Here is a 27,364-nt window from a genome sequence, read left to right as displayed (position 1 = left end):
TAGCAGATTAGCATAGCTTGACTGAACTTGATCATGGAAAATTGGTGAGATGAATGTTCTTTCGTGTTATGGTGTTTGTCTAGCAGATTCAATGTTATGGAGTCTTGATAGTGTTTACACAGTATGGGAGCGTTAGAAGTGAATGGAGCCTCATCAGTTCAGTATTTCACCTGTTGAGATAGGGACTATTAATGATATTCCCCAGCTAAACTGTTCTTAAGGGAAAGCTAGAAAAACATTGATAAGGAAAAAAAACAAAACTATAGTAATGAGATGCAGCAGAGTTTGAGAATTTATTTTAGCATCTTAGCATGTAATTGATTTTTTTCTTTGCCAGCATGTAGATCAAGTAATGAAAATGAGCCATATTTTTCAAAGATGCTTAGATAAATATAGAGGGGAATGTACTAGACCAGGGGTCGGCAACATTCGGCACGCGGCTCACCAGGGTAAGCACCCTGGCAGGCTGGGCCAGTTTATTTACCTGCTGATGCGGCAGGTTCAGCCGATCGCGGCCCCCACTGGCCATGGTTCGCCGTCCTGGGCCAATGGGGGCGGTGAGAAGCGGCGCGGGCGAGCGATGTGCTGGCCGCGGCTTCTTGCCGCCCCCATTGGCCCGGGACAGCGAACCGCGGCCAGTGGGGGCCGCGATTGTCCGAACCTGCCGCGTCAGCAGGTAAATAAAACTGGCCCGGCCCGCTAGGGTGCTTACCCTGGCGAGCCGCGTGCCAAACGTTGCCGACCCCTGTACTAGACTTTATATTCCATAATGGACTCTGGGACCCACATATCTTGTGGTTGCAATCTCCCACCAACACCATATACACAGGAGTTGGCACACCTGAAAAACGTATAGGAAAATTTCAGCTTTTTTACTTAAAAAGTAAAATGTTTTTTTTCATTAAAAAAGTATTAATTGCCACTTCATATTGATGCCTTATGCTTAACCGTTTAGCTGTGATACTCTCATTACCTTTCCCAGATCTGAAGAAGAGCTCTGTTGAGCTCAAAAGCTTGTCTCTTTCACCAATGGAAGTTGGTCCAATAAGCTATTACATTACCCATCCTGTGTCTCTCTTTAAAAAAGTAATTTTCTAGCCCCTTTTATTAAGATATAGCCTGAAAATCTAAACCAGTGATAATGATTGATAGGGTTGAAATTGCACAACTCTGATTTTTTTTAAAAGGTTCTGCTTTCCCAACACCCTATAGTTGCCAATAGCTGGCTTTTGACACCTGTAAACCCCATCGGCCCTGTGATTTTTGGAGGGGGACCAATTGGTCCAGACCAATTTGGGGTTATGAAGGCAGTACTACTTTGCGTGCTGCTGAGTGGCTACCAAAGCCACACTCTCCATTCCAGTTATTTCTTGCTGGATTGACTTCTCTGCAGAGCGCTAATGTGGTTGTGGCCACAAGAATAAGCGGCTTAGCATGAGATGCAGCATGATCTAGTGGACTAACCACAGGAAAGAGAGCAAAAGACACATTAATTCTAATCCTGTCTCTGATACGCAGTCCTTCTGGCCTTACGCAGAGAGGAGAATTCTGCTGTAGGTGTGTGTGTTCCATGTGCACAAACCTGGAATATTTTAGCCAGCAGCGACCATTGGGGCTGCACATGCACCTTTCACACCTTTACATTGCCTACAGAGGGTATAAAGGCCAGAGCAGCTCCAACTACATTCAGTTCCTTCACTAATACGAAATTCAGACTCTATTGGTGGGGAAGGAGGGCAGGTAATGAGCTCTGTGTGGACAAAAGCACTCCACAGAGACTCGAGAAGAACTCCAGTTACCGTAAGGTAAGTAACCTCTTTCTTCTTTGAGCATTTCATCTACATGGATCCCACCTTTGTTGCTTGACTAATGGCTGCCAAACTGGGCATCTGATCTAAAAACTGGAGTAGTGATTGGTAAACACACGAACTGAACTCCAAGTAACCACCCTACAGATCTCAAAAATAGAGACTTCCCTAAAAGCAGCTGTATATATCTACTGAGACCTGGTATAGTGTGCTCTAAACTAGAAAGGGAAGAATGCATTTAGAGTGTCTTGGAGAGCAAACAGCCTGCTCTTTAGACTGATTACCAAAAGACACAAAGAATCTGAAAGATAGACAAAATGTCATTGTTCTGGAAAGGTAAATGGACATAGCCCTAAGAACATCTAGTGTGTGGAATTCAGCCTCTGCAGGGAGTCACGTGCTTTAGGAAAAAATACTGGTAATAGGTATAAATTGATTTATATGAAAATCCTTTTGGTAAACATTGTGGATGTAGCATGAGGGTAACCCTCTCCTTATGATAAATGGTTTATGAAGGGATCGTCATCAAAGCCTGAATTTCATTCACTCTGCAAGTCAAAGTGATGGCTCCCCAAAATGCTATTTTAAGAGAGAGGTGATATAGTAAGCATGACGACATGGGTTCAATGGAGAGGACTCTCCGTTCCTGGAATACTTGATCTATAACCAAGACTTTCAGCTCCCACTCATGAGTTACAGATCTTTTCCTGCTCAACTGATCCAACACACTGTTCCATATACTTGGAAGATAAAAGTCAACGAGGCTGATTTGATGGAGGATGCACCAGTCCCATAGGTATGTCTCTTCTCAACATAAGGGGATGATCTTGACTCTACTTGTGTATTTATATAATGCATCAATCTTCTATTATCTGTCAATATTTGAGTAGTGGTTCCCTCAAGGAGAAGCAGAAACACCTTGTAGGGTAGCCAAACAGCCTTCAGCTTTGGAACATTTTGTGTAATGATACTAAGCTCAGGACCACATGTCCTGTGTCTGAAGAGAGTCCAGATGAGTCCCTCAGCCTTGTTTGAATGCATCGGTCACCATAGTCTTTGAAGAAGGTGGTGGTTGAAACAAAATATGCTGGCAGGTGTTCTGAGGTCTTTCCACCAAAGCAGAGATGACAGTGTTTTCAGGGGAACTTTTATACTGGTAAATGCATGGTGTGTTTGATTGGCTGATAAATCCTCCTTAACCAGCCCTGAAGAGGCCAGAGATGTAGTCTTGCATACAGAGTCATGTAAATACAAGCTGTCATATGACCCAGAAAATTGAGGCTGATTCTCAATGAGGTTTTTGGATGAGACTGAATGAAAGAGATCAAGTGATTCTTTGCAGAGACTATGCTCTCATTGATCTAGAGTCCAACATTGCCTCAATAAATGTTATAGATTGAGTAGGGGTTAAAGCTGGCTTGTCCCAATTGATCCTGAGACCTGATTTGGGAAATAAATGAAGAACATGAACAGCCCTTCTGATTTGCTGCTATGAATGGCTTCCAATCAGCCAACCATTGATATACACATGGAAGTCTTTACTCCTTACATGAGCTGCTACCTCGGCCAGATATTTGGTAAAACCCTTGGAGTTATTCAAAGGCCAAAGAGTAGTACTCTGAACTGATAGTGAAGTCCATTGACCATGAAATACAGAAACTTCCTGTGAGCTGAAAGGATTGACACATAGAAGCAAGTATCCTGCAAGTCAACAGTTGTGAACCAATTAATAGAATCCAAGGAAGGAATTATAGAAGAAAGGGAGATCTTTTGAAGCAACAGATGAACTTGTTGAGATTCCTGAGATCTAAAAGTGGATGCTATTCCCCTTTCTTCTTTGGAATGAGTAAGTAGAGGGGATAGAAACCCTTTGTTGCAGATCATGGCAGGTCCCTCTTTGCTCCTGCCTCTACTAGGTCCACAAAGTCACTTTGAGACCCTGGGGTTAGTATCTACTGGTCCAGTTTATTCACAGGCTTGTTCCCACCACTGTTTCACCATATACAGTTGGCCCTTCACTGTCTGCAGGCAGGAGGGAGGGAGGGAGGGAGGGAAGAGCTACCTCCCTGCTTCCACTCCCTACCTTTTCCCTTTCTTTCTGCTCTTCCTGGCTTCCTTCTTCTGAGGCTTTTATACAGCCCCAGGTTAATTAGGTGGCAGCTGTCTCTGCTTCCCTAATTAGGGCCAGGTTACCTCCAGCCAGCTCTAATTTATTCTCCTAAATGGGAGCTAGCGTAACAGAGGGCTGAATCAGGAAAAAAAAAAAAAAAAGGAAAGGTGATTTCCAAAGGGAGGAGAGAAGGGGTAAAGATGCTCTACAACTGGGTCCAAGATTCTCCACCAGTGCATCAAACCTGCAACCTCTGGCCCGAAGAAGAATTTGCTGTCACAAAAAAAGAAAGTAGGCCTCTCATCTTCTAGAAGGAAGCCCTTTTTATAAAAAAAATCAGGAGCCATGTTGGACTGATACAAAGAAGATGGAGGTCTTTGCCTGAAGAAGGATTTCAATCTACTTTGCTCTCTCTTCTGTGATGGTGTGTAAAGACCGAGAGACCAAACAGAGTCATTTAGAGAATGAAGTGCTTCATCAATTCTTGAATTAAAAAGGTCATGGCCCTCAAAAGGAAGGTCCTCAATTGTGGCCTGAACCACTTTTGGAATGCCCAATGCCTGAACCATGATGTTCTTCGCATAGTGACCATAATGGGCTTTGAACTCGTTGCAGTGTCAGAGGCATCCAATGAGGCCTATAAACCTGTCTTCGCCACCAACTGGCCTTTAACCACTGATTTCAATTGTCTCTAGTCTTCTGAGGAGCAGTTTTTCAGTTTACTTAAAAACTTTCCCCATTGAATAAAATTGTACTTAGCCAAGAAAGCCTGTTAGTTGGCTACATGAAGCTTCAAACTAGCACATTACTAAGCTTTTCTTCCTACAAGATGTGTCTTCTTGGGCGTCTTGTCTCTGGGTGTAGAGTATGGGACTAAGGCAGCTTAGACTTTTTGTGAGCTGTTGTAACAATCAAAGGCAGAGGGATTGGGTGGGTAAAAATATACTTGAATGTCCTTTAGCAGGAAGTTAGTATCTGCAATCTGCTCTCTTAGATGTGACAGAGATAGATACTGGGGTCTGCAACAGATTTTTGGCAGGGTCAAGAATGTTCTCTTTAATAGTCATGCTGAATGACCCTAGGATACCAGGTGCAAAATGTCAAATAATTTATAAGACGTCTTCTGGACATTCTCTAGGGTGAGTCTCAAAGAAAGAAAAGCATTTTTTTTAAATAAAGCCAACCGGCTTAAATTAAGATTTATCAAAACCTACACTAATATTAAACAAACTAACCAGCTATAAACCCTAAACTATTTAAGAGCTACATGAAAGCAAGAGGACACTGTGAGCTCTGACTCACTACCATGGGCAGTTCAGTTGCGTCTGTTCTGCCCTTTATACCTTTGTTGTAAGAAGCATGAAGGTGCACAGAGCACATGTGCATATGCCGCAATGGACATTGATGGCTAACAGGTCCTAGGCTTGCATGCATGGGATGCACACACCTACAGTGGGATCTGTGTGGAAAAATGCTTAAAGAACCTTTCGTCCTTTGGTTCCCCATTTGTTTGCTTTTTATAATAATATTTCCCTTTCTCACAGGGACCAAGCGGATGGTTAATTATTTTAGCTTTGTAAAGTACTATGTAAGTACTACAACCCCCCTGAACCAAATGGCTGGTTAGCTAGCAGCCCCCAGATCCCTAGGTTATTTGTAGAATTGTCCTCCAAAACATGTTTTATTATGATAGAAGTGCACAGATTCCAGCATAAGTCGATGGTTTTCCCTTCTCCTGAAGCAGAGGACTGAGTGGAGCAAGAGGACTCCCTCCACATTTTTGTACAGATTCAGGATATGTCTACAGTGGAACTGGAGATGTAATTGTCAGCTCGAGTAGACATACCCACACTTGAGCTCTGCTGAAACTAGTGCACTAAAAACAGAAGTGTAGCTATGGCAGTACAAGCATCAGAAGAAGGTAGTTACTTAGGGTCTTAGATCCTCCTACCTCTTGTACAGCGCGGCCACACTTCTATTTTTAGTGTGCTACCTTGATCAAATTGCACATCCCCACTTCAGTGTAGACATACTTTCAGTCAGTTAAATTTGGAGATGCTCTGAAGAATAATTTCATTGGTCCTACCAAAAATCCATTGTATATTGATATGACCATGGTGGATGGGAGTTGGTTATGTTGGGGATGGGAGACCTGAAAACTAGCTTTGTAAATCAATCCCAGCCATTTGAATCTGGTTCTGAGGTCATTGAAATGTTTCTGCATACAGGCATTTGAACCACTGTTTTCCATGAAAACATTTTGTAAAACAATATATAATCTTCTGGTTTTGTTGAACTAATTTTAGAAATTTTCCATAAATTAAACCAGAAGCATGACTGCATAAAATAGAGCCTGACTGACTTCAACTCTGAAAAGCTAGTAAATTGAACATCAAAACTGACCCATATTTAACTTTGCTCATTGTATATAAGTAGAAAAGAATCTCAACATTATGAAAGAACCACTTCAGATCATGCATATGTTAATGTAAGGACTTGCTGGTAAAACATCAATTATTAACATGTTGGAATATAACTCTTCGAAGGCTTAGTTGGATTCTTCATTCCTTAATCTAGATCAGGGATCGGCAACCTTTGGCCTGCGGCCCACCAGGGTAAACCCCCTGGTGGGCCGGGCAGGTTTGTTTACCTACTGCATCCGCAGGTTCGGCCGATCGCGGCTCCCACTGGCCGCAGTTCACCGCTCCAGGCCAATGGGGGCTGCGGGAAGCGGCAGCCAGCACAGCCCTCGGCCCGCACCACTTCCCGCCGCCCCCATTGGCCTGGAGCGGCAAACCGTGGCCAGTGGGAGCCGCGATCGGCTGAACCTGCGGACACGGCAGGTAAACAAACTGGCCCGGCCCGCCAGGGGGCTTACCCTGGCAGGCCGCGGGCCAAAGGTTGTTGATCCCTGATCTAGATACATTTGATCCAATAGACCTTTGGTTATTTTATGATTGATCTTTTATGTCAAGACTTAATTGAACTCTTCTTCACATGGGACCTCATTGCATGGGAGACTCTTATGGGTGCTTTAGAGTAGCATTATGTCAAGAGCCTCCTTTTACTTCATTGAGACCACAGATTTCAAAAGGCTTATCATACCAATGATATACTGTTGTGCTTGTGCACTCCGTCATAAGGGCAAAGAGAATTGTTAAACACAGAGAGAGAACTTGGCTTAGCACACATTTTCCATTCTAAGTTAACTTCAAATATTCCTAGAAGTTCCTTTTTACTTGGAAGTAAATTCCCAGTACAACATGAAAAAAGTATTGCATTACTCTCACTAACTTGAATGAGAGTCACATGCTTAAATCCCCATGCATTACAGTGAAAACCTACCTCTGTATTCCCTAATCTTTAGATAATATTTAATTGTTCATGACTAGTTTTTCACTAATGTAGCTTTTCCCTGAGTATCAAACCCTGTCATCATTCAGGATATTTCTTATCTGAACTTTTTAAAATTTAAATTAAAAATAAAAAAAGAAGAACACAATATAACATGCAGTTGAATACCAATGACATCAAAGAGATAGAAACTACCTGTAAGTCTATCTGTGCCTGTAATCATTAAATAACAAATTAAACAAATAATATCTATTCAAAATTATTGGTTATACATAAAAATGTTAATGAACTCATGAACCATTACTACAACTGGTTGGAGTCTCTGTGGACAGTTGTCCATAGCAGCTGGAGAGAAGGGAAGAGAAATATTTAAATGAAGTTGGAAGAATCCCATGGACGGAAGACGGAATCCCATGCACTGCTGCAGGCTGGGGACCGACTGGCTAAGCGGCAGTTCTTCAGAAAAGGATCTGGGGATTACAGTGGATGAGAAGTTGGATATGAGTCAACAGTGTGCCCTTGTTGCCAAGAAGGCTAACAGCATATTGGGCTGCATGAGTAGGAGCATTGCCAGGGAAGTGATTATTCCCCTCTATTCGGCACTGGTGAGGCCACATCTGGAGTACTGTGTCCAGTTTTGGGCCCCCCACTACAGAAAGGATGTGGACAAATTGGAGAGTCCAGAAGAGGGCAATGAAAATGAAATTATTAGGGGGCTGGGGCACAGCACAGCCCTCGGCCCGCACCGCTTCCCGCCACCCCCATTAGCCTGGAGTGGTAAACCGTGGCCAGTGGGAGCCGCAATCGGCTATGAGGAGAGGCTGAGGGAGCTGGGCTTATATAGTGTGCAGAAGAGAAGAGTGAGGGGGATTTGATAGCAGCCTTCAACTACCTGAAGAGGGGTTCCAAAGAGGATGGAGCTTGGCTGTTCTCAGTGGTGGCAGATGACAGAACAAAGAGCAATGGTCTCAAGTTGCAGTGGGGGAAGTCTAGGTTGGATATTAGGAAAAACTATTTCACTAGGAGGTGGTGAAGCATTGGAATGGGTTACATAGGGAAGTGGTAGAATCTCCATCCTGAGAGGTTTTTAAGGCCTGGCTTGACAAAGCCCTGGCTGGGATGATTTAGTTGGCGTTGGTCCTGCTTTCAGCAGGGGATTGGACTATATGACCTCCTGAAGTCTCTTCCAACTCTAATCTTCTATGATTCTTCTATGATTCTATGTCCTATTCTGAGGGATAATGATGGCCCAATCCTGCCAGGTGCAGAGAACCTGCTAAGATGTGCTAGTGGCCCTGACTGCTTAGCACTTCATCAACTAAAAAGCCTAAAGTTGCTATGCAAAGCAAATACTTCACATGGATTCTACACACTTTTTCCGGAAAAACCTTATGGTTATAACAGTGAAACAACAAATAAAAGGTCCCACATTTGGGTTTCCCAAATCTTTTTGTATAGGTTTATCAAAACACACAACAGAACAACAGAACAGTATCAAGTAGTGTTTAGCTATTTTAGATTTAAGAGTCCCCAGGTCTTTCACTGAGCATGGCCTTGCCTCACTTACTTTCCCAAATCTTTTGCTATAAACAGTTTGCAAAAATCACTCTCTCAGAACATGTCTCTTCTCATCATGAGTAACATTCATCTTTGAAAGCAACGTGATAGTAGACTTCACACTCACCTTCTGAATAAACCTCCTTTATCTGCTACACTTCTTGCTGTCTAACATGCCCTAGTGGAACTGATGTAGGGAAGAACAAGAATTAATACCTCTTATTCTGTTTCAACTAATTCTCTCTGTCTTAGGCTACATCTACACTACAGGGGGGAGTCGATTTAAGATACGCAAATTCAGCTACGTGAATAGCGTAGCTGAATTCGACATATCGCAGCCGACTTACCCCGCTGTGAGGACCGCGGTAAAATCGACCTCCGCGGCTTCCTGTCGACGGCGCTTACTCCCACCTCCGCTGGTGGAGTAAGAGCGTCGATTAGGGGATCGATTGTCGCGTCCCAATGGGACGCGATAAATCGATCCCCGAGAGGTCGATTTCTACCCGCCGATTCAGGCGGGTAGTGTAGACCTAGCCTCAGTGACAATCTCACTGTCTTTTTAGGTTAACTCATGGGGATCCTGTTTGCCTACAACTTGGGCTGTCTTTTAGTTTCAGTTTCAGGACTTCAGGTAATTAAGTAATTTTCTGTACTATCCACTGGTATCTCCAGAATCCTCATATTCATAACCCTTAGATTTTTGTTAGGAGCTAACTGTCACAGTCAGTAGTAATCTACCCTTTCACAAAATGCTAAAATAGAAGATTTTGTGCTGCGTTGTGCCCCCAGATTATTTGAAGTCTAATTTCCAGTTCTTCCACTTTGCCGCCATCTTCTCCAGATGGTTTTCAATTATTTTTACCAGACAATCCCATGGTGTTTTGTAATGTACTACCAACTTCATTTGATAAAGTACTTCCTGTCTCAAATTTCTTGCAGTGTAGGAGACTGAAGAGAATTCAGACTTCAATCTGTAGCTGGCTTAAAAAAAATCCCCATAAAAACATTTGCTTCTGCTTCTTCATTTTAATACTTTTTACTACAGAAGTAAAAAACTAGACAGTGGTATAACTATGTTAAGTTTCCTTTTGATCTATTATGGGTTATTCAAAGGGAAGAGAAGAAATTTTAACAGATAGGCCCTAGAAACCTAAAAAGTGTAGCTATTTCAAAGCTATCGACTGAGTTACCTAAAAGTCTTTTTTTCTTCTTTGATAAGACTAAATTTAACATCTTTAATTTCCTCCTAATGCATGATGGTCAACTCAATGGAACTTTACCTTATTGCAAAAGTTTATACTCAGCCTGGCTGGATATACTGTTACGGAACTTGGATACATGTATAAGTGCAGCCATGTTGAATGTTTATGACTTGAAACAGGGTGGATTAATTGTTAACCAGTGGGGTGAATCCCAGGTGAGGGATTACAGTAAACTGTATTTAAAGAATCAAAAAATGTTTAAGAGCCCAGTAAAAACTAGGTAAGGAATGGAAGAATGGAAAAAAACAGAAAGACAATGAAAGGAAGGTTACTTTTTCTTGTAATAAAGAATGTATGAGATACCTTTCTGCTATTAAAGCAATTCAGTAATTATGGAGAACTATCATATGAATTTGGGCCACTTGAGTGAATTGTTCCACTCGTAGTGCTAAATTACAGTGACTCCTCACTTAAAGTCGTCCCGGTTAACGTTGTTTCATTGTTACGTTGCTGATCAATTAGGGAAAATGCTCATTTAAAGTTGTGCAATGTTCCCTTCTAATGTCGTTTGGCAGCTGCCTGCTTTGTCCACTGCTTGCAGGAAGAGCAGCCAGTTGCAGCTAGCTGGTGGGGGCTTGGAACCAGGGTGGACCGGCAGCCCCCCATCAGCTCCCCACTCCCCTAAGTTCCCTGTGCAGCAGCTGCCCAGCAGGCTATCAATTGTCAGCAGTGCAGCTGTCCCTCCCCCCACTGCCATGTGCTGCTCCTGCCCTCTGCCTTAGAGCTGCTCCCAGAGACTCCTGCTTGCTGTGCGGGGGGGAGGGCGGGGGGAGAGGAGGAAGAGGGGGGCTGTCAGGGTGACCCCCTCCCCCCTGCTCCTGCACCCCACTTACCCCATCTTCCATAGAGCAGGGGACACACACGACAGGGATCAGGACGTAGGGAACTTGCTGGCAGCAGCTGCAGTCTCAGCAAGCTGATCTAATTAACAAGGCAGTGTACTTAAGAGTAGGGTCAGCGTACTTAAAGGGGAAATGAGCATCTCTCTCTCTCTCATACACACAGTGTGTGTCTCTGTCTCTGTCTCTGTCTGTGATGCTGTCTCCCCTCCCTCCGTTCCTGCTGCCTTGTAGAGTGTGAGAGTTAACCCTTGAGGGCTCGGCCAATTGCTAGTTCATCATTTAGCAGTAAGGCATTCCCTGGGAAATATCTCACCCTCTGACTTCTCCACCTCAACCAAGCTTCACAATCATCATCACTGTGTACCAGTATTAAATTGTTTGTTTAAAACTTATACTGTGTGTGTGTGTGTGTGTGTATGTGTATATATATATATATATATATATATATAAAATATAGTTTTTGTCTGGTGAAAAAAATTTCCCTGGAACCTAACCCCCTCATTTACATTAATTCTTACGGGGAAATTGGATTCGCTTAACATCATTTCGCTTAAAGTCGCATTTTTCAGGAACATAACTACAACGTTAAGTGAGGGGGGCTACTGAATGCCATTATGTGTGCATCTCTATATAGTCTGACAGTCGGGTGAAAATGCTACTCTTTGCCACATTTGTAAATAAATGACAAACATATTTTTAACATACTTAAGTGAAACTGATTATAGTTTAACAAGAGATCATGAATAAGTTCACAGAACTGGTTTTGGCTCAAGCAGCGATTCTATGAAAAGGTGACAATATTGAAGAATATATTTGCGATGAATCCTGACCCTGGTTCCTTATAAAGAAACATTTCTTTTGAGGTTTACCTTCTCTTTCTTGATGTTTCCTAGCATTTTAATGCTTTTAAAAATACAGATGTGGAATAGGATAGTGATTTCAAACATTTTGCTGCAATAATGTTGAATTCCCTTTTGCTCTGTATACTATGCAGCTATTAGATTTTTGTAAATTCCTGTTTCTAGTTCTATGACCTTTTGCTCCTACAGCTATCAGTTTACTTTGTCTACACAAGTTCAAAAAAAATTCCAGCTGCAGAAATTGTCAGTTACTCATTTTTATATCGCGCCTGAGCCAATTTCTATAAAACAAGGTATTTTTATCTGCACATCATGAATTCTGCTGGCTAGTCAATAGTTTTTGACATGGAATTCCTAATGAATGCCATGATTAAATTTCAAGATATAATCACCACTGTATTTACTTTCTCTGTAATGATGGCAATATCTCTGAAAACCAGTGAAAGCCAGTTAAACAATCCCTGCCTCTCAAAAATCTACTTAATTTTAGTTGTTTTTCAAATTCTGTTTATTAAATCCTTCCCAAAATTGTCTCTGATGATGCCTGAAATGATACTGTTTGTTTAGCACTCTATATTTTGACTAACACTTTGCTCTATGAATAAACAATCTTAAGTAGCAGCAAACTTACATCATGAAGAAAGTTTTGCCATTGTCTTCAGTAAGAAACAGACTGGACCTACATTTTTTAAATTTCATTTTTCATGTCTAAAGCCTGATAATCTCAGTGTACCATCTTGCTAAAAAAGTTATGCATAAAACTTGGAGAAGACTGTAAACCTGCCACAATGCTAATATGATCAAAATGTAATTAGAAAAGGAATTTCCGTGTTTAATATTTATATTAAGTTTAATATTTAAAATGGTTTTTGATAGTTCAACCAGTGGTAAAGCAGATGGAAATATGCATACAGTCTCTTGTATTAGGCTTTAACATTTATAGGGTCACATGACTGTTTTTACCGAAATGGCTACCAATAAGCTCAGAAATGGCATTTGCAATAGAAAAAATACATTCTTTTTTTAAATGCAGTGTACAATTTATCATACTGGAAAACACCACTTACCTTTTATGCCTTCAACCTGCAGGGCTGATGACAGTATAGTTTTCTTTTAATCTTATCACTTGCTACATTTCATAGACCTTATTTTTGTGAATAATGGTGTTAATTCAATTTTCCAGTCCTGTTAGTTGAATCAGAAACTGATGTGGCAAAGACTTTATAAAATATTAAGTGGACTTCACTACCCTCATTTTGAAAAAAAATAATGGATGTCTCTTATGTTAATCTATTAATCTTTAATTTCTACGAAAATGTTTACTCTGGTCATTTCCCCCCATAAACAAAGTCTTCAGCAACAGTACTATCCTAGTCCACTGTTGTTGTCCTCCTCTGTTGAGACTGAGGCATATTGGGGCTCAGATCTTGGCTGCCACGGAAAACTTTTAATTGCCTTTGAAATAACATGATATTATAGCAATAGTAACAGCATACCCTAGATATTTAACATACTCAGAATAGAGAAGTGTAAGAAATACACAGGAACATTGTCTAATTATGCAAGGCAAACTTAGAACAATTCAACTGCTATACTGATTTCAGTGGGACTAACATTCACGAGGAAGGATTATGACTGAACCCTTATTCTTTAACCAGTTTGATTTTGTTGCAATTTTTGAATCTGCTTCTGTACTGTCAACAGATCAACTCTCTCTTACATTTTTCATTTTGCAAATGTATTTTAAACTCATCTTTTAAATTATTTAAAATTGGAATGTATCATACAGTTAGCTTCTCTTAATTTTCTTCTCTTTGGCTTTAAAGGTGTGCCGTTCCTATTTTGCAGACGGTACCTCAAACAAAAGCCTTTTGTTTATCTTTAGCTTCCTTTTTACATCCCTGCCTAACCACAGTGGTCTCTTGTGCCCACTTTCAGTATTAAGAGAAATATATCACATTGGGACACTGGCCTCTCACTTCATTCGTTTCTAGACTATATTTTTTTGTCTGTGGTAGATTTCCCCATTTACTAAGAATTCCATAAAAAAGTCTTTGCAACCTTTTATGTTATTTCAAAGTCAGCTTTCCTAAACTAGAAATGTTTGCTCCTTGCTGCAGTACTTACCCTCATAAGTCTTTCAAACTGAATAATATTAGATGCCATCTAACTTTAACCATATAATATTTATCATTTTTGCCTCATTTCCTTGAATTAGGTCCAGAATAGCATCAGACCATGTAGACTGTTCAACACACTGTATAACAAAGCAATTTGCAATACATATAGAAAGAATAATTCAATGTGAAGTTTGTGCACAGTTGTCATGCCATTCAATATCTGAGTTATATCAAAGTTCTGGACTCCTTACAGGCTTCTGTTATCTCTAAAAACATTTCTTGATCTACCTATATTTCACTCCCTAGAGGCCTATAACAACCGTGAAAAATCGCCTGACTAGCTTGGCTTTAACTTCAGTACAACCTGTGTCTGTTCTTTGCAGGTCAAGTTCATCCTTCCCTTTCACTCCTGTTTTGGCTTTATTTTGCCTATCCTTTTTTCTGACAGCCATATTCTGGTCTTAAATAAATCCATGTTACTGATCTTTCTTAGTAATTTAGTTGAAATGCTTTGCAGTGCCAGTGTAGGAGGTCCTGGGGTGGATAAAGGCAGCACAGTTTCTTGAGGGAAGGAAGATCCAAATGGTAGCATGGAAGTGCAGCCCCTCTGTGAAACTGGAGACTCTGTATCTGTGAACTTTGGAAAGTACACTCCTCCACAGTCTGCCCAGCTTCTCTCTTGATAGAACCTTCTCAAGGTTGGAACTTGATGGGAAGGTTCAATGTGCTTCTTAGTTTTTCTTTTGTAACTCTCTCCTCCTTATTGCATCTCCCTGACTTCTACATTATTAGCCAGTGAACACTTTACTTTGGGTTATATTGTACTCCCCTTTAGTAAATCCTGTGGGGGAGGGGAAGCAGAAAGCCCATATGTCACCTTGTTGAGTTACCAGTGACTATTACGGTGACAGAAAAAGGAGATAGGGCAGGGGTGGGCAAACTTTTTGGCCCGAGGGCCACATCTGGGAAAATAAATTGTATGGCGGGCCATGAATGCTCAGAAAATTGGAGTTGCAGTGCGGGAGGGGGTGAGGGCGCTGGTTGGGGGTGTGGGCTCCTGGGTGGGGCCAGAAATGAGGAGTTCAGGGTGCAGGAGGGGGCTCCAGGCTGGGGAGTGGGGTGCCGGGGGGGGGGGGGGGGGCTCGGGTGGGGGGTTCGGGCTCCGGGGTGGGGCTGGGTATGAGGAGTTTGGGGTGTAGGAAGATGCTCTGGGTTGTGACCGAGGGTTTCGGAGGGTGTGTGGGGGAACAGGGCTGGGGCAGGAGGTTGGGGTGCAGGAAGGGGTGCAGGCTCCAGTTGGGGGGGCGGGCTCTGGGGTGGGGCTGGGGATGAGGGGCTTGGGGTGCAGGAGGGTGCTCCAGCTGGGATCGAGAGGTTTTGAGGGCGGGAGGGGGATCAGGGCTGGGGCAGGGGATTGGGGCGTGGGGAGAAGCTCAGGGGTGCAAGCTCCAGGAAGCACTTACCTTAAGCGGCTCCTGGAAGCAGCGGCATGTCCTCTCTGGCTCCTACGCGGAGGCACGGCCAGGTGGCTCTGCCTGCTGCCCCGTCCGCAGGCACCGCCTCGGCAGCTTCCACTGGAGCAGGCCATTGGAGCATGTAGGAGCTGGAGGGGGGCTATGCCGCAGCTTCCGGGAGCCGCCTGGAGCAGCCCCCAACTAGAGGGACTCCCCGGCTAGAGTGCCGGAGCGGGGGTAAGTCCCAGATCCCGCTCCCCAGCGGGAGCTCAAAGGCTAGGTCAAAACAGCTGGCGGACCGTAGTTTGCCCACCCCTGAGATAGGGCCACAGAGAATGCAATGGGTTTTGTCTCCAGTCCCTTTAGGGAAGGGAGCCAGGCTACATTGACTCCACCCCCACCCCATTTCTGCTCCTGTAGAGGGTTAACTGACTCATTTTACTTTTGTTTTTTTTTCTTACTGTGTCTTACAGCAGAGGCCCAAATCCTGCTTCTCTCAAGGAAAGTTTTGTGCCTCTTTTTTCCCAGAAGCATCTGACTCTCCTTCAGATACTTTTGCTAAGAAACAGTACATGTTTGTGAAACACAGTGCAGTATATTAACTGCGTTCAGTTTCCTCTTAAAAGCCATATTTGACTACACTGCGGATCAGTAATCTGATGACATAAAAAACTCTTGGTATATTATAATAACCATTTTCTTAAAAAATAATTGTGTGAAAAGTGTTTTCCTTTCACACATCATATGTGTGGAGTCAGTTTTTATGACTAGTTAGGAAAATATGGTTTTATAAAAATCTTAAATTTAACTGTGCAAAAGACAACCACGGTGATATACAAAAATGGAACTAAAATTCGTATAACTATTGGTCCAGATTGTGACTCCTAGATTTTTGTTTGGAGGGACCTCTCAGCATGCAGATCTCACTCCTTGTGTGTAAAGGGAGATTTAGCCACCTTTGTGCCACTCATGGTACCATCATCAGACCCGGTGGAGAACAATTTGCATGGATTGGGGGAAGAAAGTTCAACTGGGAAGTTCTGGAAGGGGACATATCATTTCCCCCTGTCCTGTCCCTGTGGAGATTAGTCAGAAAAAATGATAGACTTGGACTATATTATCTTTTCCACAGAGTTCCTCCTCCCACTGCATTATGGGGACAGTCATGGCTGAGGCAGTCCCCGTTAAAGTGATTTCAATGGAGACACACTGTTAGAGAACCAACAATGGGAAATCTCCTAGGGGTCAAGGCCTCTGTATGGATGATCCTCGCCTCTCACAGATCCTGGGGGCCAAGTGTAGGGGCAGGCTCTGCAACCTTTTTTGCATGGAGGCAAACTCCACCTCCTTCAGCAGGATGAGTTCTATGAGGAGAACCTCACAGCAATGACTTCCCTGAGATCCTTCCCATGAGTTTTTCAGAAGTGGTGAGATCTGGAATGTTTCTTTCCGAAAAGCTAAATACATTCCTTCATTTTGGTAGATATTACAGAAAAAGGTTTACAAAAGGCAAAACAAATGCCTTGTTTATAGTAACACAAACCAACAGTCAGTTTTCTACAACTAAAACCACAAAGAGTACTAAAAGTAAAGGCAATGCACAACTAAGCCCCCTTGTATGCATTTACTGCATAATCTTCGGACAGAGAGAGAGGGGAGGCAGGAGAGAAACAAACCGGAACAGTTTTCTCAAAGAAAGAAACTAAGAAGAGAGCAGAGTATACAGCTCAAGGAAAGACAGACTAATGAATGCACAAAGACAGGAAAGAGACAATCTAGCAGTACCAGAAACAATACTGCCCAATATCAATTCAACTTATTGATATGACGATGTAAAAGTCATGATTCCTGAAGAGAGAGAGAGAGTACCCAAACATACGTTGTGAATGTATGTGGATACTGACCTGGGCTTGAGACAGGACTAGAGGTAGTAGGCTCAATAATTTCTACAAAAAGGGAAAAGGAAAAAAAAAAGAGAACATTTGGATATTAATTACACATGGAACACAGATACAAAATGAGACAATAAACAGTCATGCAAGAGACACGCATAAGACCTTTTATTGAAAGATTCAACTGACCACCAGAGATTCTGTGAAAAACGTGCAAAAAACCAAACCTATGTCATGAGATACACATCACTGTCTTTCTTTTTAAATCTATTTTATTCATGCATCATCAATACACAGTACACAGGATACCACATTCCGATTTGCAAATTTCCATTCTGCCAGCTTTCTAAACCTACCATTAAAGTTTTCAAGCCAAAATTCACAAGGAATTCTTCTTGTGAAATACTGAAACCTGTGTACAAAAGGCTTTCTTTCACACTAAGTTTTTTTGCAAACATAAGTAGTGACAAAGACTGTGAACATAAGGAATATGATTGAGAGAATTCTGGCATTTTCTTAGATGAACTTGTGGAAATAATTGTTTATTATCCTCTGTTTAAACTATTTCTAGAAAACGTACATTGAAAACACCAATATCAAACCACATTTTGAAGAAGTTTAATTTACTTGGTGCAATACAAAGAATAGTAAAAAGAAGCTATATACAATTCCAAAATTCTCCACATTTAGTATAACAAATCATTAACTTTATGACATCTCACTATCTTGCTATGGTAGTACTTTATACTCCACTTTTTCCGTTTCTTTTTATTGGTTTTTACACAAACCAAACATACCAATCTTAATACATATTGCACAGGTGCAAATAACTAGTAACATTTCCAAGTGGCAACTTAATGCTCTTAATTAAAAAAGATTTAACAGTAGCATTACCTAAATCCAAAGGATCCTGGGCCATATAATGAAAATACCATGAAAACATAATGCAACAGCTTTGAAAAAATACGAAATAACGAGACAACATAGACATGCAAATCATAGCAAAAGAGCTACACTCTGTCTTCCCCATTTCAATTTTCCATATTAGCTGCAATATTTGATTTAATGCTGTGAATGTAAGATTTATTCAAAATGAAACACCCCCCAACATTTTCTGAAAGAGAGACATTTAATTATAAATATGGTTTCTTTAAGAAATGCTGCTTCATTTAAAACAACAAAATGCATTTTAAAATTGTGCATTATTTTGAATGCAAGTTAATAGTGTTACAGGTCCTTAAAAATGTATCAAGTGACAACTCAATAATCACATGAATTTATTTATTAAATTACAATGTGATATTTAAAATATATCTTTTCTGAATTGGCACTTCCATGACACTGTACATTGTATTTTATTAATATATGCCAATCTGGGAATTCACAACTGCACCGTATTAACTTTACAATTAATTTTGAAACTTAAAACCCATGCAGTGTGAAAGGCTGACATTTTGTGCCATACACTGTGGTTTATATAAATACAGTTTCCTACATATTGCTTAGAGACAGTTTACGCAATTGCCCACATTTATCAGTTCAGCTGGTGGAGGAAACCCATCTGATATCTGAGACAGCTTTAAATCACTTCAGGGGTGGGATAAACCATAACTGCTTTGTGGCATGATGGGTACAACTCACCCTAATGCAAGATCTGCAAAGATCCTCTGCACCTTTTAATCCCTGTGAACCCTCAGAACTGGGGTGAATTTCACCCTCTGAGAGTGGAACTGCTTTCATCTCCAAGGTTCCAATCGAACAAAACACGTAAACCCCTGTGTAATGTTATATATGTGAGTATTAGAGGTTAGTGGGACTATCACATGCATAGTCGTACACTCACATAAGTGCATTGCTGAACCAGAGCACAAGTGAACTCTTACCAGGGGATCTGCCTGGGAAGAGCATTCAGGAAAGATGGGAAGGCCCTAGAATGTTTGCAGTGCAGTGTTCTGCTAAGATGTGCTATGTAGTTCTGGGGTGAAAACAAGTTCTGTTATTTTGGGACATCCACAGTACAGGTATATACACCCCCAGGAACTAATCACAAAACCTTTCTGGCAAAAAGTATAGGTCTGGAAGGAAGGAATGAAAATCATGCTCTGCCTATAGAACATGGACTCAGAATCTACTTAATCATTATGAGGATGGCAAGCTCAAGCCCCGTGCTTTAACATTTATGATCCTGGAGACTTAGAATGTCTTGAAGGAAGGGAGTCTCCTTTCTTTCTCAAACTCACTGATACCTATTCAATGGAAATTCCCTGGTGGGGTAGGAAATCTCTTGCAGGACAGGTGACATTCTAAGGCTACTCTTAGTGCTTGCTTGTTTCAGTAAGTCTGATGCAAATTCAATATAGAAAAAAATAATTTCAGTGGATTCTTCTGGGACCAGAATTGGTATCCTTCAAATGAAGGTTTCTGCTTAAATGACTGCTATACATACATACTTTCCCCCAATATATTCAAAAGAATCACCACTTATTGAAACCAAATTACATGAACCTACAGGAATAATGCTCTCTCCGTGAGGTACCTGTTCTGTTAACTAAACGGCTTGATCAGCAATGTCTGATCTTTAAAAAACTATGGGCTTTATTATGTTGATGTGAATTGGGAAGTTATTCAATAATCTTGGTAATCTATTTGTAAGGCCCTACCAAATTCATGGCCATTAAAAACGTGTCACGAAACGTGAAATCTGGTCTCTCCCAGTGAAATCTGATCTTTTGTGTGCTTTTACCCTACACTATACAGATTTCACAGGGGAGACCAGTGTCTCTCAAATTGGGGGTCCTGACCCAAAAGGGAGTTGAAGGTGGGGTCACAAGGCTATTTTAGACAGGAGCGGTATTGCCACCCTTACTTCTGCGCTGCTGCCTTCAGAGCTGAGCAACTGGAGAGTGGCAGCTGCTGACTGAAGGCCCAGCTCTGTAGGCAGCAGCACAGAAGGTTCGCAATACCATACCATACCATACCATACCATACCATGCCATCCTTAAATCTGTGCAGCTGCCGGTGGTGGCTCTCCCTTCAAAGCCGGGCTCCCGGCCAGCAGCCGCCACTCTCCAGCTGCCCTGCTCTGAAGACAAAGCCACCTCCAATAGCAGCGCAGAAGTAAGGGTAGAAGTACTGCAACCCCCCTTATAATAACCTGTTTGGAAAAAATGGAGTGTCTTGTAAAACAAGCTTGAATGCATATAGAGCAAATGTGACTAGCAGAGAAAAAAGGAAATTTGATTAAAACAAGGTATCTTGAAAACCAAGTGTACCGTAGGCAGGAACTATTTATGAGCATACTTCAAATGCTATCTATTTATTTTTGATTTACTATTTTTAATCATTTGATTTGGTGGATATCAGCCCTTCCTGTGTCTATATGCTTTGGAAAATCATATCTGGTTTCCCAGGTGTTATTGTTATCTTCAATTCAAAAGCATTATACAGTGGTGACATGAGTTATCTTCTGGACTGTCCTGAGATAACATGATCTTGTTCTTATGATATTATAGGAGTTAATCCTCCTTGTTGCTGTGGCTTCCTGTAGAAGCCCTGGGTTCCATTTACTGCAGACTAGTAGCAAAGTTATCTTTGCCACAGTCAGCCAGGTACCTCATGCTTTATTGTAATTTGCCATTAAAAAGCAAACCGCCATTTCAACCACATCAGTATTAATAAGGATTTTATTACTATTGGGCTAAGTCCTGTAGTCATGACTTAGGGCCAGATTCTGCCATCTTTACTGAAGTTTAGTAGTACCTCACTTTGAAAGTAGTCCCATTCAGTACAATTACTTGCTGAGAAAAGTACTACTCACCATCAGGAAGGAGGCAGAATCTGGCTGTAAGTCCTTGGACAAAACTCCCATTGACTGTACACATTACTAGAATCATAGATCAAGCTATTTGGGGCTGGAATATCTTCCGCAGCTTCAAGTACCAAAACTCTTTTTTTGGACATGTTTATTCATGAAGCAGTTCGGGTCTTTAGAGAAAATATAAAAACAACTGGTTTCCTCATGAAGACACTGGGCTATTTTATTAAAAATAAAAACACATTAAAGATTCATTAGTAACATTTTGCTTTTTTTTAGCATTTATTTTCCATTTCCTTTCGGCCCAAGTTTAGAAGTCTTACAATATCAAGGTCTCCACATAGATCACAGATATTCAGGGACAGTTGTGCTAGCCATATTTCACACTGGCATAAGAAATGCAAATGAAAAATACATAAAAACATGACATTTTTTACTTCTATGACTTCAATGGGAATTTTTGCCTATGAGTATTGGGACATAAATAAGTAGAACAGTTGAGCTGTTCACACCTCCTTTCAGAATTTTGACATATATAAATTTGGTCTAACGTGAACTTTTGCATCCATGAAACCTGCACCTCACTCCCAAAAGCGAACACAACTGAGGTGTTGTACCTCTCAGCCCAGAGTTAAAGAAAAATGAGTTTTCTATGGGCTCATGCTTCCTAGTGGAGCATTCTGAGTCAGATCTTGCTTCTAGGGAGACCATTAAATCTCTAGTTGACTAATAATTTGTATAGTTTTAACAATAACATGTTGAGAAAGTAGTAGAATCAGAGTTTAATGCCAGAAGTGACCACCAGATCATCTAGTCTGACCTCCTGTGTATCACAGGCCACCAACACCACTCACACACTAAACCCAACAACTGACATTCTCATTAAAAGATTACTAATGATGCACTAATGTGTTTTTATTTTTATTAAAATAGCCCAGTGTGTTCATGAGGAAACCAGCTGTTTTGTTTTTCTCTCTGAAGATCCAAACAGCATCATGAATAAACATATCCAAAATGTTTTGGAACAGGATAAGGTTTAGACAGTGTGAAATAGTCTAACCTAAACACCTCTGATCTTCTCTTAATTCTGTGAAAACATAACATAAAATCAATCCATAAAGCACAACAAGTGAATTCCTGAGAGATTAATGAATGCCTCTTTGAAATATGAGGACAACTGTGTGACTTTAACTGCTAGACATATACAAAAGCACTGATTGCAGTGTCATATTTTAAAATAAAATTTTAATTAAGCTAGGATAAAGAAGTAAGACATATGAATTTACTGGGCATATTGACATTGGCATGACATCACTGGCATCCAATCAGGTACAGAAAGCAATTCATATGTATCCAGAATTTGACCTCTATTTCAGTAGAGTAATATCCACATATGCGGTATATAATTATAGTCCTGTATAAATCTTCTCCCACACTGAAAAAGTGTTTGGAGAACAATGCAAGGGGTTTGGACAATTTTTATCCATCCAAGCACTAAAGGAAAATCCTCATGCAGACCTGCTGCTGGTACTGGTTTCCCTCTAAACATTTCCAAGATTTATTCTTCAGCGGGGCTTTAGTTCTTTCCTTCTCTCATACCTACTGTATTCATGGGGGCAGCTTGCTATTTTTTTTAATACTTTACACAGGCACATAGAGGAATTCGTATAGGACCTGAGCCTGCAGCGCACTGCCCAGCATGCAGAGATATTTGGAGTTGCTGAACGGTGTTGCTCAGCACTCAGCAGAGTTCAGCAGCTCCCCACAGTGTGCTGCTCTAGCTGAACCGCAGTGAGCTAGGTTTGCTGTATCTTATTTTCTGACAAAAATCCACAGGCGTTAAGTATCAAGCTTCTTATTGTGCCCTAAGTGTGATCCCACACATTTATTTCAGGTGTGTAGCAGCTGCCACGCGGCTCCCCCAAAGCTACTATAAGTCCCATGTTGTAGTAATTGATTCTGGGAGTGTATGTAGAAGCAGATCTTAGGCATTCTAGAACTGAAACTGCAAAACCCAGCACAGGCTTTTCTGGAGAGCACGGCCCAAGGCAAGTACAGTCACAGTCTAAAACACATTGGTAAAAGCTGATAAAGCAAAACAGAGCAATTGCTTTGAAAGTGTGCAGATGTGTCTTTTGAGGTTCAGCTTGCTTTAAATATACCTCAGCAATGACAGTATGAATGGATGATGATCATCAAAGTGCTTCCAGAAGTCATGTGACTGTGGAAAATGGACCCATGAAGATCAGTATTTCTGAATAAGCAAATCCTGAATGAGAGTTCTATCATTTTGAAGGTTCTGCCATAAATTGCAGATCTACAGAGTTGTAAGGAATACCCTTACTTAAGTTTGTGGAAATATGTAAATATCAGTGTATTTGATAGCTATTTAATTTGTGCTGATCTATAGCCATTTTTGCACTTCTGCAGGACTGAGTCCACAGTGAAGACATTTCCCCCTAAAATAAGTTCATTATAAGCAGATGTTTACTATATCTGGAACTGAAATTTGCACAATGTGATACAGTGACACAGTCTGAGATTTTCAATCCAGTTCACTAGAAATGGGTTTCTACTTTATGCATCTTTTTAGTTAGGCCACTTGTAGCTGTTGGACACCTGTTGCCTGTTGGTTAGGCTGCCAGAGCTGGGATATTATTACCTGCCCAATTTTCTAAGGAAGGAGGAGGACTCTATTCCAAACTATGCATTTTATTAAAACACAAAGGGTAAATTTTGGGTTGTTGCGCCCATTCAGGTCGGCAACATTATGATCATTTAAGTGAGTCGAACTGGACAAACCTTCTAACCTGCAGAAATCTCTTCTATGTTGTTTCAGTTAGCTCTTCTTTATGTAGTATTGTTAAAATTCCTGACAGCCGTCGATTACCAGCAACTCATTTATCCCCCATAAATCAGAGTTTGCTTCCACAACTTCTTTGTTTCCTCTGCACTAATGTATATAATAATCAGATGTATCAAAGTACAGACATACAGGGAAAAAACAAATGAACAAATAACAGCAAAAGAACCAAGCCCACCACTGCCTAATATACAAGACAGTCACACCAATCAAGAGTCCAGACACATTCTGGTGTATCTACGCTGAGACCACATTATCTCCCCTTTGTATTGATAACCTTTACAAACCAACCTTTCAGGACATAAAGAGAATCAATAAATCAATACCTTCTGGAAACAAATATTGTTTCTGTCAGTAAACTGGATTTGACACATAAATCATACATGATACTGGATATGCTTATTCTGTAAGTATAAATGTGCCCTAAATTAGGTTACAGGAAAAACATGCTGTTTTTTTAAAAGTAGTGTTATATCTGTGAAAGGCGATGCAGGCCAACAGGTCAGAAAAGTGAGTCATTTACCAACAGTACAGTGAAAAAAACTTGCTTGTTTTCTCAAATATATCATTGACTACACTAGATTAATCACACCACACTATAAGAGTTAAGTTTACCAAATCACAGCACTGAAAAAACTGTTAATCATTATGGCAATCAACTGAACCAGTTATGACACACTACCTCAAAGCAGTACCTGGAACCCCATATTCACCAATGTTATATAATTATGATGTGCTTTGTACAAAGTATGCCTTGTGAGGTATCATTTTAAAAGCCTTGATCTGTTGAACAGATTATATGTGCTATAATTATAGGTGAGGTTATTAAGTATTGCTGTATAAGTTACTGATAGTTGTTGTGAGGTTGGGAACACTCAGAACCAGCCTTTCAGGTACAACAGTGGAGTAGCCAGTCATTCTGATGGCCCATTAAAGGGAATTCACTCTCCCAATGGCCAGCCATCCTAGAAGACATCTCAGGGAGAGCACGTAGACAATGGAGACTGCTTGACCAATGGGGGTGGACCCTCATGTCATAGCATAGATCTTTCTAGCAAGCTGGAAGAAACTACAAAAGAGGGGAAATAACATCATCATTTGGCCCCTCTCCCCTTCCCACCCCACTTCAACACCTGGAAGAAATGTCTGGAGGACAAAGACTTTGAATGGGGAGGGTGGTCCCAGGCAGGAAAAGAGTCTCGGCCTATGTATTGAGGATCTGTGACCTGTTTTTACCATCTGTTAGGGTGAGACACTACTTGATTCAAATCCTGTTTAGTTTGTAGAACTCAGACTGCAAGTGTATTTTTATTTCTTAAGTAACCAACTTTGATCTTTGTGCTTGCTACTCATAATCACTTAACATCTATCTTTCTGCAGTTAATAAATCTGTTTTTATATTTTATCCAAAACAGTGTGTTTTGGCTGAAGTGCTTGGAAAATCTCAGCTCAGTTTACTAAGGCTAGTGTCTTAGTGTCTCTCCACATTGAGGGAGGGACATACTGGGTAATGAACTTTCATTGGCTTCTGACCAGTGCAAGACAGTACAGTTCTGGGATGCAAGGCTGGGAAGCTAGGAGAAATTGGCTGGAGCCTCCCTCTTGATGGTTCATAAGTGATTGGGAGATCAGTCATGTAACTGAACTGGGTGTGTCCCTGCCTGTGTATGTCTGTACAAGTGCAGTACCTGCTAGAGGTTTGTGGCTTGACACAGCATCACAGTATGAGAGGGATACCCCAGGTTGGTGGAAGGAACTGAAAGCAAACCAACTCCAGCAAGGTTGCATTTTAGCTGGAAGTTCTAGTGAGGTACATGGCCTCTCTCTCCTCCCACCCTTTCCTCCCTCTATCACAGCAAAAATCACAGGATCCACCACATTTAGACCTTGTCTTTAGCAAAGGCATTTGCTGTGTATGTATTAAGGTGGAACAGCAATAGAGGTGGACTAAGAAGAAAGATTGAAGTTTGTATACCTGGGAGACAATGTATTCGGACTTTCATGTACATGAGCTGAGGTTGACCAACTCATGTAGTTCAATATACATATATTTTGCACAGCACAATGTAATTATAATACTGTGGTACATAGAATGATACCAGTGTTCTTCAGGATACCATTTCTGTACTGTGTAGGATACAACTATTTCAGTTCCAGGTTATCCCGATGGTAAACACTGTGTAGAAATATGATTTTGATAAGAAATAATATTTCTTAATACAGAAAACGTCAGTTCCAGTTACAAAAATGTTGTACTCTATTTCTGCAGGTAAATTTTTACCTATAGAAGAGAAAAATCCTACAATCTAAGTTTGCACTTCTAAAATTCTTGCAAATATTTTTGCCAATTTATCAATAGTGGTAGCATTTTCTTAACATGGTTGGTCAAAAGGGGGTGGAACTTATACAAAAAGAAGAATCTGTTTTAAAAAGCAAGATAAAGTCATGTATATTATTTAATGAAATTCTCAATTATTTATTCATCACCAGAGATATGCATATTCATGTATGAAATGAGACAGTACTGGTGTGATCTAAAGGTTTATTGCCACTCATTTAGAATGACTGCCCATACCAGACACATGCTGTTGGAACATTTAACCACCACACACTATCATGTATTCTCTAAATGAGTTTTCCAGCTTTTTTCCATCTTCAAATGTTATTGATGAAAGAAGAGAAAGAGCAATGCAGATCCAAGAAATTTAAGATTTGGGTCATGATCCACCAGGAGAAACTAGAGAAGTCTGACATACAGCGGTGGATCAGCTCAATCTTCCAGTATTATTCAGATTGCTTTCTTCTTTCTCCTTGTTCTTGAAGAGGAGATGCTGGTTCTTTTTCAGTGTTTATTCTGGCATAAAAATAAAGCAAAACAGAAGCATAAGAAAAAGTGATAATTATGTTTTTTTCTGCTTTAATTCCTTGCATATTGTGTAATAATGAACCTAGAGAACTTTTAGTCATACGAGGCCCCATGCATACAACTTATGCTTTCCCTCCCCTCCGTGTGGTAACTTGCATTTTGTGCACAGTATTCAGCAATTTTTCTATAACAAACTGGAAATGACATAATACTTACTTTAAGGAATTGGCCTCTTTAGCTCCTGGCATTCCTGCTTTTTCCTCACTGGAAAAATCATCTCTTTCTCAGGACCAGGGAAAAGATGACCAAATATCTTCATTGAAGACTTTCCTAAATGCAGTTCTCCTCCAATTGCACTGAACATTTACAACTACATAACTTTAACATCACATTGACAACATATGAAAAAATATATCCTATTCATCCATGAATATAAAGAAGTTAAGGATATCTTCTGCTAATCATGGCCTTTAAAAACACAAACAGAAAATATCTTTTTTATATTGAACAATATTAAACAATGAAATACACTGTTCCACATTAAGAATAAAGACTACACAAT

The 27,364-nt window shown here is 40.8% G+C and overlaps 1 protein-coding gene across 2 annotated transcripts in view; it reads right to left on the bottom strand.

Annotated features, from left to right (window-relative positions):
• The window catches only part of NEGR1 (neuronal growth regulator 1), a 552,031-nt gene that overhangs the window by 66,441 nt on the left and 458,226 nt on the right, over positions 1–27,364 (bottom strand). The window contains exon 7 of one of the 2 annotated variants that reach the window (XM_034780293.1): positions 17,162–17,313. The exons of the other annotated variant lie outside the window; for it this stretch is intronic. Within the exon in view, the coding sequence (XP_034636184.1) occupies positions 17,207–17,313 (107 nt within the window). The 3' untranslated portion in view covers positions 17,162–17,206. Of the gene's footprint in view, positions 1–17,161; positions 17,314–27,364 lie in introns of those variants that run through there. 2 annotated transcript variants of the gene reach the window in all.

Source organism: Trachemys scripta, chromosome 8 (genome assembly GCF_013100865.1).
Source record: "Trachemys scripta elegans isolate TJP31775 chromosome 8, CAS_Tse_1.0, whole genome shotgun sequence".
In the NCBI taxonomy this organism is placed as follows: Eukaryota; Metazoa; Chordata; order Testudines; family Emydidae; genus Trachemys; species Trachemys scripta.
Note: the sequence above shows the minus strand (reverse complement) of the source record. Positions and strands in the feature narration are given on the sequence as shown.